The 19,962-nt window shown below is 45.1% G+C and overlaps 1 protein-coding gene across 2 annotated transcripts in view; it reads left to right on the top strand.

Annotated features, from left to right (window-relative positions):
• Positions 1–19,962, top strand: part of DOCK10 (dedicator of cytokinesis 10) — a gene marked incomplete at both ends in the record, with an annotated part of 135,958 nt that overhangs the window by 1,767 nt on the left and 114,229 nt on the right. The window contains one exon of one of the 2 annotated variants that reach the window (XM_079539844.1): positions 17,405–17,569. The exons of the other annotated variant lie outside the window; for it this stretch is intronic. Within the exon in view, the coding sequence (XP_079395970.1) occupies positions 17,405–17,569 (165 nt within the window). Of the gene's footprint in view, positions 1–17,404; positions 17,570–19,962 lie in introns of those variants that run through there. 2 annotated transcript variants of the gene reach the window in all.

Here is a 19,962-nt window from a genome sequence, read left to right as displayed (position 1 = left end):
GAGCAAAGCTCCACAGGTCTTGGGTGTTCTGGCTGAACTTTTACTGGATTCTTGCACCAGAAGTACTACTCCTAGTAGGAAAAAGCCTGGTGCATTGCACAAGGCATGTTGGTGCTCCCTGCTCCTTGCTCAGGGTGCAGCAGTACCTTGTGTACTCTGAACCTGGCTTGGAGCATCCTGATGGCAGGAGGCAGGGTGTGTGAATAAACGGCTGCTGGGAAGTGGAGGAGGTGGGAAGGTGGGGGCAGGAGGCCTTCTGGCATGGCCCTTGTGCCTGTCCTGAGGGGACTGACAGCTGGGCCTCTGCCAGCAGGGTTTGCATCAGGGGCCAGGCGGGTTCCAGCAATCTGATGAGAGCTCAAATGCCTGCTGCATGCAGTGTCTCAGGGTAGAGCTGTGAGTTGCATCTTCTACCTTTTTACTGCCTTCGAAAGTATTGTTTTTTCTTCTGTGTGCTTTCCCTTCCTTTTATTTATTTATTTTATTTATTCATGTACTTATTTTTTATAATATATTTATTTGCTTGGTGTGGAAAAAACAGTTGCAAGTATTCAGCTCAGAATTCTGTTTGTAGATAGGAAGAAGTGTCCAAGCAATTTCAGGGGAAGGAGGTGGGAGGAGGGAAGATGCCTTTATCACTTGGTGTTGTGGTGTGTAAGAGTGGAACTTCTTCAGTGCCCTGAAAGACAGAACGTGGGAGCAGGGGCTGAGGGTGAACCTGGCCACGTGTACTGTTGGGTCTGGTTGTGCATCCTTTACTTGTTATGCAGCCAGGGTAGGTCAGACTTCCATGCTCAGAATCAGGCTAACACATGAAATAGCCCTCACAGTAAGATCATGATTTGTTTAGAAGGTACAGTGTTAACTGAGCCGTTCCAAGGACAGAAGTACTTTGGGAACTGAGCTGTGAAAGGGCCCTTTCTTCTGAGGATAGTCTGATGTCTACTGTTTGTCCAGCACAAACTGAAGTAAGGCATTTATACAGGCAGTGAATGTACCGTGTTGTTACAGATAAAATAGGCCGTGTGTGTTTGTACATACGTGTACATGCCCAGTCCTCACAGGCCATCTATTGATCTATTTCTCTGTAGACTTCTTAATGTATTGACTTGTTCCTATTTTCCCTTTTTCCTTGGTTAATGCTGGGATGATAGCCTTGTGGAATAATCCTGGAAGCGCATGCATGGAGTGAGAGTTTCATGCCCATTTTGGTGCTTGAGGAGAGGGCTTATTCATTTCATGGGCGTAAGGAAATGTTATCTGCAATCTCCCTCCAGTGAAGGTTTTGCTTTTAGGTTTCTGTGCACTTGAGGTGTCAAGGTCTGCTCAGTGTGTGCAGCTTATCAGGTGTATTCGGAGTGTTTGCAGCCTTCCGTGAATGTAGTGCAACAACTTGTTTAGAAACTTGCTTACACATCTGTATTCCAAAATTTATCTTTAATATCCTTTGCAGCATACTTTACTTCTTCAAAGACAAACCATTACTTATAAGTAGTTTCCTTTACTAGTATATATTTTTTTCAGTTTTGGAGTGCCCGATGACTAATTCTGTAGCTGCTCTCCAGCTGGGGTGTCCCAAGGACACTCGGAGCGGTGTGGAGCTGACAGGGATCTGATCCTTTTCAGCCGGCTCTGGAGCCCAGATGTAAGAGTGAGCCGAGCAAAGGGCACAGACAAGAATGTGCTGTTTGCACATTTTGCAGCTGCTGAACTCCCTCCTCTGCAGGCAGACAAAGAGGCCTGATTCTTCTGCGTAATTCTAGGAACTGCGTCTGAGGCTTGCAGTGAGGATCACGTTGATGCAGAAATGAGGAAAGGGAGATAAGGGAAGAAAGCCTTGGAGAGAGTGGAGAGAGAAGACGGAAGAAACTCGTCTAGAAAGAGTTTATCAAGTGTTCTTCTCACTGGAAAAAATGGGGGAAAAGAGGAAAGACTTTGTAGGGAAGGAGAGGCTGAAGAAGACAATCAAACGGAGGAAAGAAATGAAGAGAGCTGCTAGAAAGATCCATCAGGTTGGTGAATAACTTGTGCAAATAAACCCTGATCATGGAATCCTCGGTCAGTCATCAGAAGGTAGCAAAACCTGGGCACTGTGGTCTAAACCTATGTGTTTCACTGCTGTCTTGAAGCCGTCACTTGACTAACACGTTTTAGATTCATGGGAAGTGAGTCAGCTTGAGTAACTCTAAATGATCTCAGCTAATAGAAGCCACAGTAGCTTCTTTTCTCTGCTTACATGCTCAGATAAGGGGTTTGGAGAGGGATGGCAGTAGGAAGGAGGAGAACCAGACGAACAAAGCCTGGTGCTGCCTTGGGGGAAGGTGGCCATGTTTGGACTGTAGCTTCCAGCTGCCGTTCAGCAGTGCCTTTGTCACTTCCAGAAGTCAAAACATGTTTGTGACTTTCCTAGCACAAGGTCAGAAGGCTCTGAAGTAGTGACATGTGGTTATTACATAAACAACAAAGGCTTACTAACTGTCTGTAATGCTTTCCACTTTAGCACTGCCAGTTTCACAAAGGTTAACAGTACTTTTCTGAAGTGAGATGAGTTTTTTTGATCTATTTTATACCAACTGTGTATTCTTATGTTAGTGAGCGCTGACTTCATCCCTGTCTTGTTGATAAGGGAAGCAAACACAGAGATGAGTGCCCAAGCTCGCATAGTGAATGGGCAGTGAGCCTCTCCCAGCTGTCCTGGCACCCATTCCTGTGGTGGGCTCCCCAGCCAAGGGCTGCTCCTCAGCCTGCCCTCTGCTCTCATTGCTGTAGGGGCAGCTTTCCCTCTCCTCTGACCAGTAGGAAGCCAAGAGCTGCCTCCCTTTGTGAGCGTGTTCCTCTGGGAGCAGAGAGCAGTGCTGCAATAGGAGTGCAGAATGGTGACGTGTGCCGGTGGGGCCTTCCAGAGCCTGCCTCCTTCGGAGCTTCAGGCTGTTTATTTTTACCTCTCCACTCTGTTCAGTATTTTAGATTGGGCTCACAACACAAGGTTATTTTTCCCCCTCTGCCACTGATACATAATGACAAACTAAACACATGGCTTAAGTGCAGTTTAGTAGACTGCTTGTTACCTCCGGCACCTTTGTTTATTTATTTCTCTGCTGATGATACAAGCTGGCAAGAGTCACTTCTCTGCAGAAGGGCTCAGAAACTAGGAGGGAAAAAGAACAACACTATTGCATGTTGAATTACCAATTCGTTCACCGTTAATGAGTGCTTTACTCTATTTCCTTCCCACTGGGGCTGTTGTGCAGTTGGTTTATGTGCAGTATAGAAACTTAGTGAGCTGTCAACGAGACACCAACTTTCTTAATTCCAAGCATAGCTCTCCGCTTCTGCGCTTGTGTTGTGTGGAGGAAGAACAAGGATATCCATTGCTGACTCTGAAATCAGCTTGCTTGCTCTTCAGTTGTGAGAGTAACTTCAGCCGACTTAAAGCAAACATGATTCTTGGTTACTTTGACATGTTGACCTAAATTAAATGATGTAGATATAATGAAATTTAATGGGTGCAGTGGGGCTGTGTACACCAGAGGAGAGAAAAAGCCTTTCCTTTTGTGCTATTACTTAGGAACAAGGATTGTACAGAAATGTCTGTCTCTGAAACTGGAATGACTAGACATGTTTAGCATAGGAAGAAATAACATGTTATTTTCAGTTCTGGTTAATATAATATTTTTTTTTATAATTGACATTTAAATGCATTGTTTACCCATGTACGTTTTCTGCTGGATGAACCTGCTTTTGTTGTTGAGTAAGCTGATGTCTGTCCACTGACTGATGAATGCTTGTGATCTATAGGCATAGATCTGAGTTAAAGGCTCACCGTGTGGCAAGCACAGTGGCAGAGGTGGGACGTTTCCTTGTTTATTTTATCTAAGTGATACCCAAAGCCCTTTCACTGTGTGTGAAACGTGTCTGCTTTTATACAAGTTCCTCCGTGAGTTTTACTTCTCTGTTTTTTGTTTGCTAGAACGTAAGCTACCCCCCAGTCTGGGTTAGTGGGCTGCTGTCCGTTATGTGCTGGGCACACATCCTGCACTGCTTGCGCCCAGGCACTGTGTAGAGCGTAGGAAGAGGTTAAGGGAGGGCAGGGGGACAGCCTTCCACTTCTCTGCCCTTTGGAAGCAAATGCAGCACTCCTCTGTGCGCTCTGAGCAGGCACAGGAGGAAGTATTCCCAATTTGAGTCTTTCAGAGTGAAAGGGATAGGCTGAACTCTGCCTGGGACGTGCTGATGGATCTAACAGCTTGTCCCTTGAGTCTGTCATGGGGAAAAGCTTTCCACACTGCTGTGCGAGTGCCACGGCACGTGTTGGCCTTGGTGACTTTTGTTAGGAATGCCTCCATCCTGTTTCACAGGCCATACATAACACATGGTGTTTGTAGCAATATCTGTATAGACCTTCGTTTCTCTTTGTGCACGTGTGTCTTTTTTTTATCTGTTCTTATTTACAGAGTAGTCTCAGGTCTTAAAAGGGGTTTAGGGAACAGAGTTTGGCCATCCTTAGGAAGGAGCTGCTTCTTGCCTTCAAAATTCTAAGCCGTGCTCAGCAGATACAGGAAGGTGTCACAGAGCAGAGCCATGCTGACAGTCAAGGAACTTGGGAAAACAGTCCTGGGTCCCACCCCTAGCATGGTGATTCCACGCGCAGGGGAAAAAGAAAGGCAGTTATGAGTAACTATTAAACCTAGTAATGAGCAGACTTTGATATTTATTCCAGAATATGATGTGGTCTGTATCTTTTGTATTCACATACTATGCAGTGCATACTAAGATGTGCTGAGCTATCGTGCCTCCGTTGTCAGTATATAGGCGCACTTTTTTTCTTCCATTCACGTGTACTTCCACTAGCAATTGCAATAACAAAGCAAAGTGAAATATCAAAACAGTTATTATTTGAAAATAAGTTACTAAAATGCATCCACCTGTTCCAAAGCTCACAGCTCATCTTAGGCATTGGTTGCCTTTTACATGAGTGTAGCGGAAATGCAAAGTCACAGCTTGAAGCAGTGATTGAGCACCTGGTGGGCAGGCAGGGCCAACCCGGGGGAGTTCAGGTGCATGGATCCACCCCTTCTCACACCTCATTGAAGGGCTGACAGTGAAGACAGGGGGGTCTTGCTGGGGATCCCTGCTTACCTGAGGCATTCCAGAGGTAAGCAAATGTTCTTACTTTGTTTCTGTATCCATTGCTGCAGCCAAAGGCTTTTGCCACCTTGCTATTATTGGTGTACTTTCCATCATGTTATAGCATTATAATATTATACATGAGTAACATGTTTTTCTGTTTGAGTTATGTCATTGTGTGGTGGTTCTGTTCTGCTGATACTGTGTCATCAGATGGCTTGTGTTAGGATCAATACTTGATATTGTCATAAGCAGAGTTGCTGCGTGGATTTATCCTTGTAGCTCTCTCAGAGTTAGTGAGAACTGTATTTGAGGTTAGTTAGGAGAATTCACTGAACTGAAAATAAAAAAATACATGAGCAGAAACTTAGTTTATCCTCTTTCCTAGTCAAATAACAAACTGTGTTTTAACAGTAATGTTAGGAATTCCCTAATATATACAAAAAGTTGCAGTCTAGGTAGGTGGTAACTTTTCTACAGGTGTATCTCTCAGAAATTTCCTGCTACTTATTTCTGTGCCTGGATGCTCAGGTGTTTCTGTACTCCTTGAAAATTATTTATTGCATTTTACAAGCTCCAATTCCATGTTTCAAGCCTGTTCACTTTAGAACAGGAAAAAAAATGGGCTGGTTTTTATGTAGGAACGCTACCCTGGCCTACTGTGTTGTACTCAGTCACTGCCTCTCTCTTGATTTCCCCATTCTTGCATCTTCCCACTCCCTGCTTCTCTGCCCCCTCGCTCTTTCCAGCCCTTGGTGCTCACTGCTCTTTGTGCCTTTCTCCCACTTGTCTCTGTGCCTGCATGTGTGCCCCTCTGTATGCAGGGCACAGTGTGTCCTTGTCTGGCAGGCACCTATCTGTGCTCACCACCCATGCCGTCTCAAAATCCGCTGCTTCCAGGAGCTCTGCTTGCAGGATCCAGCACAGCCACCTCCCTGTTTCTCTTGTCTCTGCACAGCTCTGTTAGTGTCAGCAATACTCCCTCACCTCCATACTGTCAATGTAATGTCTTTGGGTTTGGAAACATGCCTCCCTCCCAGCTTTAGTATAAGGCTTTACGTTAAACAAATGCTTTTGTGTAGATAATTGCTATTTGAATGCCTGTTCCTTAGATAAAAGATGATTCAAATAATAGGTAGTGACTCCTCTTTCAAGAATACCTCTGCCATGTCTGCTCACTTAACATGTTTCTATATCAGTGGCTCCCTGTTCATTGCACACGCAGTATATACAGATGATTACATATGTAGTGGCATGCAGTGCAATGTCTCAACACATCTGTATATCAAGCCTATTTTAAAGATACTTAAACCAATTAAGTAAATAGGTAGCTGCCATGGCTGCCTTCTGTTTCCGTGGAGTGATGTGACATGCAAGGATTTTGGGAGTATGAGCACAGGTATCTGTGCCAATGGATACTGCAGTGTGCTAGAACAGGCCTGCATGTTCCTGGAGCTCTGATGCTTGTGGGGTTTCTCTTTCCTACCACTATTTCACAGTGTGTTTTTCAGAAGACCCCAGCTCCAGATGCTAAAGAATCTGGCCAGGGATCCAGGTTGAAAAATATGGGTTTCTGTAATGCTTGGGAAGCTGTGTAATTGGGGATGGGAGGTAGCAAAGGACTGTTGCAGCTGGAGTTGGAAAAGCTGGGCAACACAACCTCTGGGCTGCTTTTGGATGCGGTGGCTCTTACTGCTGTGGCTGCAGGAATGGGAAGTGGGCTGTGTGTGGGCACGCAGGGCCTGCTGTTTTTGGGAGCATTGTGGTGGAAATCAGCCCCTCTCTGGGCTCTCTAGTGCTGGCAGCATCGCTTCTGATAAGCTGTGCTTGTGCTGCCTGCAGTGGGAGCGGGGCAGCCACGGTGCTGGAGGGGACTGCAAGATGGTTTTCGTGGAAAAGCGTAGCACTGGGGTTTGCCTGATCAAACAGCTGCAGCTGCACAAAGGGTCACATATCAGCGGACTGTTGGTAGTCAAAAGGATGAAACTTGAAAACAAGAAGTCCTTATGTGTGTGGCACAAGAATTACAGGAATTAAAACTGAAGAAATTAAAAGAACTTCAAATCTTCCCCCTCACATGTTTCCTTCCCTCTTCTTTTTTTTTTTTTTCCCTCCTCCTTCCTCTCTGTTTGCTTGGAGGCTTAATGGAAGTGGAAAAACAGCGGAACTTCAGATATTTTCATGTAGTGCAGCAGTATTTAGGTAGACTAAATGGCTGTATTTAGGGTGAAGAAGGTCATCTCTTGTCTTTTAGTTGTGGCTTCTCAGGGTGAGCCTTCTGCTTACCAATATCTGTTGCTGGATGAAAAAGTGCCTTTATGCCTTTTCTTGCTGTTCTTTGGGAGAGGGTGAGGGTGCATTTATTATGTTTTGGACTCCGTGCACCTCCTCCTAAGAGAGGGGAATGTGCAAGGAACTGTCACCAAACTTAGCTTTCCGTATTTTTTTCCCTTGTTGAATGCAAAGTTTTGTTAAACAATGTGGTGCTCTACATGGCTGTGCCTGTGAGGTCCCACACTGAGATCTGCTGGAAGCCTGACCAATTTGTACACTGTCCTCCTCTCACTCTTGGAAATGTGTTCCTTTCTTGAAGAAAAATCCACGGAGGCACTGGGCAGCTTATTGTTGTGTTTAAGTAGCTGCAAAAAGAGGGTGGCAAAGTGGTGATGGGCGCCTGGTCTCTCCCTGTGACTGGTTGCTGAATGTGTCCTGCTGCCTATAACTACAGAGTACATTTTACTGAAATGCTGTCCCGTGTCTTGAGGATGCAAAAATAGCAAAGTGAACCATGACTAGTGAGGAGTAATGCTTTCTAGTTGCTACTATCATGGCCTTATCTTAGCAGGTATTTTCCTTTTTTTTTTTTTTTTTTTTTTTTTTTTTAATCTGTAAGATAACTGTAATGAAAACTAATGAAGGGTGAGTGCTGATAGTACGACTATTTTTAGACAGCTTGACAGGAAGTGTTTACTTCTTCCTGTTTTGTTTGATGTTCTGTTGACTTTCTCATAAATATTAACCCAGCTGGGGCATTGGTGTCTGTTGCTACAGTGGGATGGTGATGATAATAACAATAACAAAAGTCAAGGTCAGTAGTAGCCGAATTGAAATATCTTCTGTTGCTTTAAATAGATCAAGTGGATTCTGGTTGAAAAAGCACAGAATTTCCTATCAATTTTTATGGTTGCAAAGGAGTGTCTTCAGATTTCTAGCTGCATAGTTGGGTTGGAAAGTGGGATTGGCTTTACCCATGAGGTACGGGCTCACACCAGCTCTCTTCGGGATCAGATTAAGCTTCCAGCACTCCTGTCCATAGGTGGATGTTGGGTTTTACTGCGGCCCCCAGTCCAGTGATATTTTGTGGTTAGATTATGTTCTTCCTGCATCCCCAACTGAATTCCCTTGTGGAATGGGATGCTGGATCCATTTTCTCCATTACTTTCTTAAGTGATTTATACTTTCATCTCCTGAAAGCCCCTGCAAGTGCTGCCAACAGCCCAGGGGCAGCAGCAATAGCAAGGCAGAGGTGAAACTCTGTAGTAAGCCTTCGCTTCTCACCATGCCTGATTCCTATGGCTCACAGTCATGTGAACGCTGGCCCTGCAGGATGCTTAGGGCAGTACCTTCTGTCAGGGTGCAGCACGCTTCTAGTGATGATATCTGAGGTTTGCGTTTCCCCTTCGAGTCAGATGCTGATGTGTGAGGTCTGAAAGGCAGGAGGTGCCGCTGTGCAGGGTGGGATGGCTCTCGCCAAGGACTTCTCACGAGGTGCTGTGGTTTCCCTTTCCTGGTGCTTCTGAACGCTGCAGAAAGCCTGCCCCAGTGCTCTCCTCCTTAAATCTCGTCTTTTATGATGAGTGATCTTTTTGCATGTAGCATTGCTATGTCCGTGGCAAGACTGAGTGACTGTCACCATCCCTGACCTTCTGCCTGGCAGCCTGTCTTCAGTTTTGCCTGTGTTCCTTTTAGACATAACCGTTCCCAACTCACTCAGCTGCTTGACAAAAGCAGAAACGACAGCAAGGTGAGAGCTGTTGTGTTGGCTGCCACTCTGTGTTGCCTTCAAGTCATCATCGCATTACATACAGAGTGATAAATGATAATTAATGTCTGACTAGAATCTAAGTAGAGTCCTAATTATATGTCGGGGTAAGTTTTGGCAGAAATGAACAATTGCTATCCCTGCATCTTAATTTCTGCCACAATTTCAAGTGAAAGCAGAGTCTTCAAAAAAGGAATATGTTTGAAGGAAATCTGTTTTTCCATACATTCACTTGGATGTCACCAGTTCTAGTGAAAGCTTTGGCAGCATAGACAACAAGAGTGTTTACTTCCTTAAAAAAATAACCAAAAAAATGTTAGGGTTAAAGCTCCAGCATGTAGTCTGTAGCATTTAAATTATTTACAAATGCAGTTGCACTTTCCCAGCTGGAGGTACTTAAGAGCATAAGGCTCTATGGAATGCCTGGCTGCTGACAGAAAGAGTGGCTGGTCCAGAGAGCTGGTGATCTATTTTAAAGCACAATTGCATGTTCAGCATAATTAGAAAACTGATCGCTTCCCTAAAATAAATCAATATGTTTGCTAGCATAAATAATTAAGACTTCTTGAAAAGCAGCATTGGGTTGGTTTTGTTCTTTGTTTTCTATTTGGGTGGGGAAGTCTTGGAAGACTAAACAGAAGGCGTCAACGTTTGAGTACTACCTAAAATAATTAAGGATCCCTTGGTAGTTGGTTTGAGATGTGTCATAACAAAATAGAGAACAACATCACTTCCATGATAAATTGTTGTCTTTTTTTGTAATGTTCAGGAGATTTGTAAGGACAGGATTATTCTTTTTTTAACATGAGTTAATAAAGAACATTAACAACAGATACGATTAAAACTTTAATAGCAACAGCAAATAATTTGCAACCAGACTTTTAATTCAGTAAGAAGGAAAACTGCTTGCACATATGTGTAGTTAGCTTGTAATTTCTGTTCATATTTTAATCTCCTTTGGAGTTCAGTATTAATCTTTCAAAACACACATGTTACTAATCAAAATATTACTCTTCTAAAGATTTTTGCCTGAAATACCCACCAGAAGACGTATGTTTTTTAGCGAATGTGTTACAGCTTAACAAATATAGACCAAACAACTCACATTTGGGCAAGTTTTGCTAATTTTTTATGTAGTTGAATGAAGAGCCTCATGGATGTGAATGTTAATTGATACCAGCAACACAGATTCATTAGCTTTGGTTTTTGTATGATTTTATTCTCTTCTGGAGTTCAAGTAAAAGAAAGGGAGTGAAACCCTGTCAGGAGATGTGAAATGAAAAACACATGTTGCACAGAAAAGCTGTCCAGGGTACAGAGCAGCACAGTGCAGCTCGTTAGATGCTAAAATAACTGCTACTTCATTTGATATTGTGAGCACATTCTTGTGCCATGAAAGAACAAAGCAAGATCACTTCTGAAAAGTGCAGAATGTTTTCTGTTGGGGCTGTTTTTTCCGGCTGAGGTAATGGGAGGTGCAAGCCTCCCTGAGGTTCCAGGTCCACCAGCAGAGATCCTGGGGCTGACTGGCGCATGCTGTAAGGAAAAGGATGACTCCTGATGTATAGCAGTAGTGAGCACTATGTATCTACAGCTCCCATCCCTGGAGACTGCTGTTTGTGCAAGTGTGGATTTCTGGGAAGAAATTCATCATTTGCCCCATGTCCTGAGCTGTAGATGTGTCACAGCTGGGACAAACGTGGCCTGATGAAAAGGGGAAGGCTTGCTTGGTTTGCCCTGCTTGGACCCACCAGGCTTGGGGCTTTTTGAGTAGTGTTAAATAAACAAATACATAACTCTTCCTTAATATTTACATCCTGCAGAAATTCCAGAGTCTTATGATTTGCAATCTCTTCATTTCAGGGGGAAAATTACCATTGGGTTTCTGTATTCAGGAAAAAAAGGATTTTATGCCACTGCTAGTGGAAATAATTTGTATTCTTCTTGTGGGATCTTTGCTGTCAGAACAAATGACACGTCTGCAGCTGCTCAGTTTGGGGGTGTGAGATGATGGGGCATCAGCACATGAGACAACACTGGTTTCGCAGGGCCCTTCGTGTACAAATTTCACTTTGCGTTTCCCTTTCTTCCTTTATCTGCATTTTGTGCCTCACTTACCAGCTGTAAAAGGTTATGCTCAGAAATTGAATGAGAATGTTCATTTTGGTTCCTTGCTCCTGGCTGAACTGTTTGCGTATGGAGACTGTCTCAAAGTGAAATTGCCTTGAAATAATAAGCAAGGATTGTACAGCTGACTTTGAGCTGAAAGAAGCCTGATTGGGAGCTTTTGCTCCTTCCCATGTGAGGCTGAAAACAGCCCTCTGCAAAGTGAAATTGTGTGCTCTGAATGGTCAGTTTCCAGCCACTTGTTCCTGCCTTTGTGTTAAGCATTGGCTTGAGCAGCTCTTCCGCTTCGCTGTCAGGGCACAAATCTGGGCTCAGTTTTGCTGGGCTGAATGAGCCACGTTCTGGCAGTCCTGGAATAATGCAGTTTGGAAGGAACTTCTGGAGAGGATCCAATCCAGCTCGCAGCCCATCCAGCTAAATCAGGCTTCTGGGCCCTTGGCAGGACAAACACCGAGTCTGTGATGATAGGGAGCCCATGGGCCTATAGTGCGTCTGCCAGCTCTTGGCCACCTCGTGGGGAAGCATTCCTGTTATGCACCCCTAGGTCTCCCCTTGTCATGGCTTCTGTGTGGTGCAGCTCATCTCCCGGCCATTCTGCTGTGGCTTCTTTGTCCAACACTCACATCCTGTGTGTGAGCCCAGCCTTACTTGGTACTTCTGATGGAAGTTCTTTACAGAGTTTCTCTCCATACATGTTTATTTGTAGTGCTGTCAGACACTGCAGAGCTTCTGTATATTATACTTTTCATCAGATGTCAGGGTGAAAGAGGAGAAAAGAAACCAATGATGAGGCACTAGCACATGCAGTGCCAGGCAGCATTCCTGTGGTCAGTGTGCCTCTGTCCTCCCAGCTGTGATGAGAAATGCCTGCTGCTCATCAGTGGTCGACAAGGCTTTACACACACGGTCATTTATTTCATCTGCCTCGCTCTTATTATGCAGCCAGAGAGCAAAGGGTCTGGTGGTGAATCTGTCTTTCGTGTGCTCTTCCCTAGAGGGTGCCATCGTCCCGCACTCTGCAGCCAGTGCTCTGCAGCCAGGAAGTGTGCAGCCCTGCTAGGTGTGCTGCCAGCACCTGCGAACACCAGGAGGAACAGGGCGGCTGAGTGGGGTATGCCTCTCCTGTAGCCACAGACATATACTGCTCAGTGAGACACTGTGCTCGCTCTGAATGCTGCATTGAGAACTGCTTGTGTCAGAGATAGTTTCAGCAGGAGGAAATGTGGTTTTGAGATGAGGTTGTATGTCATTCAGAAACTGCACTGACCGTTTAGCAGAGTGAATGCTTCCTCCCCAGTTTGCTAAGCAGTCACTGGAGGATGAAAACTAAAGAAATGCAAAAGTCTGTGTCCTTCTGACCCTACATTGCCTTGGGAAGGCCACGTTCGAGGTCGCAGTGCTTCTGGCAGTTAACTGTTTTGAAGCAGCACTTTGAAACACAGTGTTTTTGAAATACAATGTTTTGAAATGACTGTAAGCCCTCAGATAGAGGGTGTGCGAGGAGGAGAAGGCACTGAGGCTATTCATGGCTTTAGCAATCAACAGTGCATCAATCCTTCCTCTGAAATGAGAGTATGATCCCTGTGTGTGTGCTAAAGCTCTTTTCCTCAGTGTGCTTCCAGGGGTTCAGACCAGCAAAACACAGCATCCTGTCTGGGCTGGGGAAAGTGCTGGGATGTGGTGGTGTTGGAGGAGAGGACAGGGCAGCTCCTGAGGAGGGATCCATGCACACTCCTGTCCTTCCCTTGCGGCCTGGCAGCAGCTGGGGGCAGGGAAACAGTACTGGAAATAGTGCTGTGAGGTTCTGCTGCAGTGTGGTGTCTGTCTGCTGCAATCTCATGCTTGCTTTAGAGACGCGGTCACTGCAAAAAGCTTGAAAGCTTTCAGTTCGTACTGTTCAGGCATAAAATCTGATTGGAAAGGAGACGTGTTGATGATGAATTTATTTCATTGAGCAGGCTGCTGTGAAGACTGCATCTTGGTATACTTTGTAGGTTTGGGTGCTGATTCCTTGGGAGCTGGTGAGGATTCCGTGGTTGTTTTGAAGCAGCCAAGCATGAAGAGAGCCTTTCTGAGCTGTGTACATATTTTCCCTCTATTTTCCTTGCTAGTGCCTCCAAGCCTCTAAGAAAACAAATACTGACTGCAGACAAGGACCTTTGATGTGTCTGAGGAAAATTCCCTTTGCTAAAAGATGATGTCAGCTCTTTTGTTTTGGGAGCGCGAGGTGGGTAATAAATTGTAAGGTGCTGAGAGGTGACAGTAGCTCACCAAAATTTCAGTGACCTTCATCTGCATCAAGGTAGAGTGATACTTTTGCTGTTGTAACTTGCTTGAAATGCTTGCCTGCTCCTGCTATGAACGAGGCCTTTCCTGCAATTTTTCTGTAACTGAGTCTCTGCTGTCTTTAGTTCTTAATGGCTTAGGGCTCTGGGGAGCCAGCCTGAGCAGACTGCCATCAGCACAATGGAGGCGTTCACCTAACACTGCTGTGTAGGGATCTTCAAGCTTCAAAGGCTTCTGCAGAACTTCTCAATGCACGTCATGTAGACATAGAGGGGCTGTTGTTTTCTGGAGAACTTGAATAACTAAAATATGCATGCCGTCTTCATGACTGATCAGCTACAGGCAGAGGGCTCTCTTTGCTGTGGAGAGAGTCAGTGTTTCCTTTGGGAAGGATCTCCTCCGTGAGGTGTCTTCTAATTAAAGCTCTCATCTGATGGCCAGCGTACTGATAAGCTATCTCCTTTTCTTTCATTCAAATGACACAAATTCAAATTACGTAAAAAGAGGGGAAAAAAAAAATTAAAGGATGTGGAAACGAAACAAATGTGGGGTGCTAAAGAGGTATGTAATAGAACTCTAAGGAAATATTTGATAGTATCTTTAGAAAGTCTCTCTTCCTGCAGAAGCGGAAGAGCAGGAGCACTGCAGAAGAGAAAGAAGCCAGAGTTTGGAAGGTGAGGGGTTTATACCTTGCTGCAGGACTCTTGCCAAAGTCGGTGTACCTCTGGCATAGCTTCTACATGGAAGCTGAGGCTGGATGATGGATAGCTGCTAGCTCAAGAATGCAGATGCCTTTGGACTCTGCTTTCTTATCACAGACTTAATGAGACATGGCAAGTGTGACCCACTTCTGCCACTGCACAGCTTTGCTGCTGCACAGACCTGGCCATTGGAGCTGCCAAGGACTGGGTCACTGAAATCATCTGGGTTAAAAGAACTGTCTTGCCTCTGCATCTTTCAACTATTTCTTTTTCAAATGGTGATATCTTTAGTGGTCTGCTTCCCAGCCTCTTCTGTGGGCTGTCATAGAGGGGTTACTGCTGCTTGAGCATTGCCAGTGTGAGTGGTGGTGAAGAGTGGAGGGAGGATGGGCAGTGGGTGGCTTTGAGTGGGGGTTTTCCTGAACTAGCGTTGTTGCCGGAGTTTTCAGAATGGGGAACTGAGGCATTGCTTGCACGGATGAGGATTTTGCTTCCCAAAGGTTTTCAGTGAGTTTAGCTTCTGGATTAAAGTGCTAATTATCACAAAACAGTGCTTGATGTTTCATTGTAAGAGTAACTAACACCGTTAATGGTGTGTAAACATAATGTATGTTAATGAGATCCCTACATCTAAAAAATAAGTTTATGTGGGAGGCGGGCTCCAGGCATTTTTCATGGGCTGGGAAGTTTCCTTTCAAAAGGTAGGTCATGTTTCTGTGAGACTTCCTTCAGAAGTGTTTGGGTTTTTTGTTTCTTTAGTTCCTCAGAGGCTGGTGGGCTTTTGTTTGTTGTTGTTTTTCTGTGTGCTGTAGCTGTTTTTTCAGCTCATGAGTTTTGATGAGGCCTGGAAAGCCAGTTTTAGCTGCCTTGGGCTTGTGTAGTTTACTTGGTTTTGGACTAAGCCTTGTTTTAATTTAGTACGAGATGCCGTGCCAAGATTATGTCATTCCTACTTGTATCTAATAATATCTTAATCCACAAATAATTGTAAGGAAGTCACTTAGACCACTGTCAGAGAAGAATTTCAACCAAAGACAACTGAAATGAATGGGATTCTTTTCTGAGAGCAATGCAAAGCTTTGGGGTCAAGGCCCATGGTGCTATCCCATGTGCGTGTCATTTGTGCTGTGGAAACCCAGTGTCATAGAAATCCCTGCCAGCCCTCCCAGCTGAGCACTGGGGAGTAAAGACGCCTTACAGGCGGACGTGAGATGTGCCCCAAGGTAGCAGAGCAGTTGCCATAACAGCCAGCAGCAGACATTATGCAGGAAGTTATCCAAGCCCGTATTGATGCTGCTGGAATTAGGGCAGGAATTTAGCTCTCCCAGGTTGCTGCCAAGTGTATCTTCTGTGTGGCCAAGGTGTCAGGCTCAGTTCTGGAGTAGTAGGGAACTGATGGCAGTGTGAACAATTGCAGCAGGTGGGCTGCTGGTTTGGTGCAGAACTTGCGCAGCTGTGCCACTGTGCTCATATAATCACATTAGATGAGTCAAACTACCTAGCATGCCACACAGCCTGCTCTGTGAGGTACGCCTGTAGAGGTGGGCACGTCAGTATGCATGTGAGGGCTGAGCTGGGCAGGTCTGAGGGCAGGCAAGCCCCATAGCTGGGTGGGTTGTGCTGCTAACTGTACTAATGCACTCAAAGCCATTAACTCTAAAGAAAGGCAAGAAATAATGGTAACGAGTGTATTACTTTTAAAGAATATATTTGGTTTTTTTCTGGCAAATGCTTTAATTACAATTATGTCTTTTGCCAGATTGCTAAGCCATTAAACTCTAATCAAACCCAGAAGAAAATACTTCCACAGAGTGCTTTCAGTGCACCTCCTGCCCAGGGTTGTAAGAAGGAGCATTACTTACAGGGAGCACAACACCACCACTATAAGGCTGCATGGAAATTGATGACAAACCTTCATTAGGAGTCAAAGGCTTTCGATGTACAGCAAATACATTTTTGGATGCACTTATAATCAGGTTATACATATGAGCTTAAAAGCCACTTCTCTGGAAGCCCTATAGGAAATTGTTAGTTTTCAAAGCGTGTAGGAGAGATCCATTTCTGTATATGTATTTAGCGCTAACTTCCTCTCACGTGCTGTTACCTTACACTGCACACCATTAGCCTGTGCTGTTTCCAGGTTGGTCATGTGGTTTCTAAGCATCCCTGGCTGCTTTCTGAGCAACTTGTCGAGCAGAGGCTGCTCCTGCTGCTGCCTGCAGCTGCCTGGATCCCCATGGATGGAGCACAAACACACTTTGCTTTTAGCGCTCCTGGAAGGTTGCTGGTGGCTCATTCACTGTGAGACCCTGTTAGCAGAGACCCTCCTCAACACAAGCCTCCTGTGTGGATGTAAAAATGTATTACTCTGCAGAACAAATGCATGTGTGGGAACACACAACAGCTACGCTATTGAAAGGCATTTTGGAGCTGAACACTGCTGGCTCTCACACAGCCACGGCTATGTTAACATGAGCTGGATGAGCCAGTCCAGATTTTTTTTTTTCCCCTTGTTACATTTACAACTCAAATGAGCTTGCTGTGCTTCGGGAAACTGCAAGAAGTGAAAAGATTACAGTCCAAATCCCTCAGTGAGCTTTAGTATTTTCAGCGTTAAAACACCAAGTATTTTACAGACAGCATGCTGATAATGAGGGCTGATAACTTTCCAGATGTTTGCTGTTATTGTGCTACATATGACTCTTTTTTTTTAAGGTATGCAGAGAGATCTTACCAGTTGTTGTTGGTGTGTGTGCAGCAAACAGCTGGCTTGTTTGAACTTGGAATTTTAATACTTTCAGTTCCATGAAAGTGGGATGGGAGGAGGCTCACTGTACAAGAGAGGGAGTGCATTTTCTCGTGTGAATTCAGAAGCAGTGAGAGGGAGGGAGAGGGTGGAAAGGATCATAATACTGCGTGTGCTTCAGTTTCAGTGGATCAAATCTTTCCTCTATCTGCATCCAAGCTATTCGGTTGTGATCAGATGATCAGAACTCAAGGAAGCGATTGGAGAGCAAGCTGGCTGCAGCTGCACTGTAGGCTGTTTTCAGGGACAAGGAGCCACTGTTTTTCAAACATAGCGTAAACATAGAAGTTATATTGTAGGCTTCAGGATGCAGATATGGGTTGTGCTGCCAGCATTGTTCTGCTTCAAGCCTTTCGTTCTGTGGTACAGAGGAACTGTCCACATATTTGTAGACGACGACGGCGAGAGGAGTTGTCACATGAAATCCTGCCACTGGACAGTGATGAGGAAATGAGCAGACCCAGGACTCTCATCATCATGGTACAGTATACTTTGATCAGCAGAGAGAGTTTGCAGAATTATTATTACAGATGCTATCTGATTTGTTTTCTTTAACTGTGCAATTGGACAAAGCTTGACAGGCTATTTGCAGCTGTGGGTCATTTTGCTGTGGGTTTGCTGTCTGTTAAGCACAGCTGAGTTGTTACTTTAATCTCAGACTGAAGCTGTGAGCTGCACATAGGCTGTATGTAAAGGTTGTGCCTGGTTAATTTGTGGATGCATTTTGTTGATGTTTGTAAGAAGAGCAGTGTTGGAGCCCATGGTTGTGTTTTATCTCAGACTTGAAAATCCAAACAACAGACTGCTTGGAAAACATTTGCTAAGTCTGCTCATCATTAAAAACAAAAGCAAAGTCAGAAAATAGGCAGAGAAAACTTTACTTTCCCCTAGGATGTGGCTGGAATTTACATCAAGTTGTTTGCAGATAAGCTCCCGTATTTCTTTGCTGCAAACTGTTTTCAGCAGGATCATGTTTGCAGGCTCACCCCTTCCTGGTTGGGCGAGTTCCCTCAACTCAGTAAGGAGTCTTGCTGTCTTAGGGAGTTGTTTTCTCTTGTGATTGAATGGGTTCATTTTTATTTTGTGGTTGAAATATAAAGAGCGCTATGGCTTCATTAGGAGTAAGTGACGAGGTGGTTCTCATTACAAGTCATTATTTCACAATGGAGAATACATTGACCCCAGTTACTGCTCCTTGCTGAACACAGGTGTAACGAGCATCACCAGGCCCTGAAGTGGCTGGGGTCTGACATGGCAGTGAGTTTGTGCTGCTTGGTTCTCACATGATGAAAATATTATGAAGATACCAGAGATAGTATTTGTCAGCTTACCAGAGCAATCGTGTACTATTTGAGCTTCTGAAATTGTTTGGATTTGGTTCTTTTTCTGTAAAGGATGTTATAATGAAGTCCGAATTACATCCTCTGACACCTCACTGTACTACACAGGGCAGTAACTTGAGTGGGTGGCGGTAACATCAGGGAGCTTAATAGCTGTCATGAGGTCTGGCAGTGGTTTGGGTAGAGCCTTGCTGCCTGTGGAGGTGAGTATTGCCGTCATGGCAACTATAGCAGCTAGAATCTGATCCAAGTGTGCTTTAACTATCAGCTGAGGGTATTGCCCAGTGCCCAGGTTGTAGCTACTGATCACATGGAGGGAGGCAGCAGGTTTTATCACTGTGAAGCTGATGTTCAACTGTCCTCTGCTTCAAAATCTAGTACCTATAAAACAAACGTTATATTTCCCAACTCAGTAGTGAAATAAGCAATCTCAACCACATTTAAACAAACAGTTGCCTCCCTCCCAGTGGTAAGCTCAAGAATAGTGAGTTCAGAAAGGTCTGGAAAAAACTGCAGCATGAATCATCTATGCAACTTGCTTCAGCCCTTGCAAGAAAAGGGCAGGTTGGGGTTCTGGCAGGAAGCAACACCCCAGTACCTGAATGTGGGCTGTCTGCAGCCTGAGGAGATCCCGTGTAAGTCCTTGGATGGGGGCTCTGAGCAGCCAGCCCTCACTGTGAGAAGGGACTCCCCACAGCCTGCAAGGCTGGGGGTACTCAAGGGTCTGCCACCCGTTGCCTTTGCTCAGAGATACACCTGCCTGTTGTAATAATGGCACAAGGAAATGAGGGCTTCTGCAGCAATTGCTAATGCACTGGTGCTTGTTCTACCCTTTCCCAGGAGGTCTGTGTGGGCTTCTTTCCTCCCCCAGCTCACCTGGAGAAGGGGAGGATGAGCAGCCCAGGCTGGCTGTGGGGCTGGTGCTGTCTGGGCCAGGTGTGTCAGGGAAGAGCTGCTGGCTTCAGAGTGCTTCTGCAGTAGGAATAAGTGGTCCCATTTCCGCTATAATTCATGTGTGACTTGAAAGAGCAGCGTGATAAAGAGGACTGGGGGCTATTGCATCTTAATAAAGCATGTGTTACACTCCTAACCATTTTTCCCTTTGGTCTGTTGTAGATCATGGAAGTTTATGTCTGGAAAATACAGTGAGACAATTATGTAGGCAAGCAGAAGAGTATTTCGTTCAAAACATCATTATTCACATTGTGCAGATGCCAGAACCTAAGCTGATCTTAAATGAGATTACTGAGTTTGCAGGTCTGAGGGAGTGAGTATGGCCGGAGAGGTGGAGGATCCCGGAGTGCAGTGCCTAAGGTGCCCTGAGGCACCCAGCTCTCTGTAGGCTCCTGGTGGTCCCCTGTAGGCAGGAGTTGGACTTGGTGGTCCTTGTGAGTCCCTTCCAACTTGGGATGTTCTGATTATATGAGGAGTTGGCACTTCTGCCTTTCCAGGCTTCAGACGAGATGGCCTGTCACTTAGTAGCCGGTGTGCCATGGGTGCGTGCCTTCTACTGTGTGTTAGTGTGTAGTTTCA

Source organism: Tetrao urogallus (assembly GCF_951394365.1).
Source record: "Tetrao urogallus genome assembly, chromosome: 9".
In the NCBI taxonomy this organism is placed as follows: domain Eukaryota; kingdom Metazoa; phylum Chordata; class Aves; order Galliformes; family Phasianidae; genus Tetrao; species Tetrao urogallus.
The sequence above is the reverse complement of the archived record's forward strand: the minus strand, read 5'-3'. Positions and strand labels throughout refer to the sequence as shown.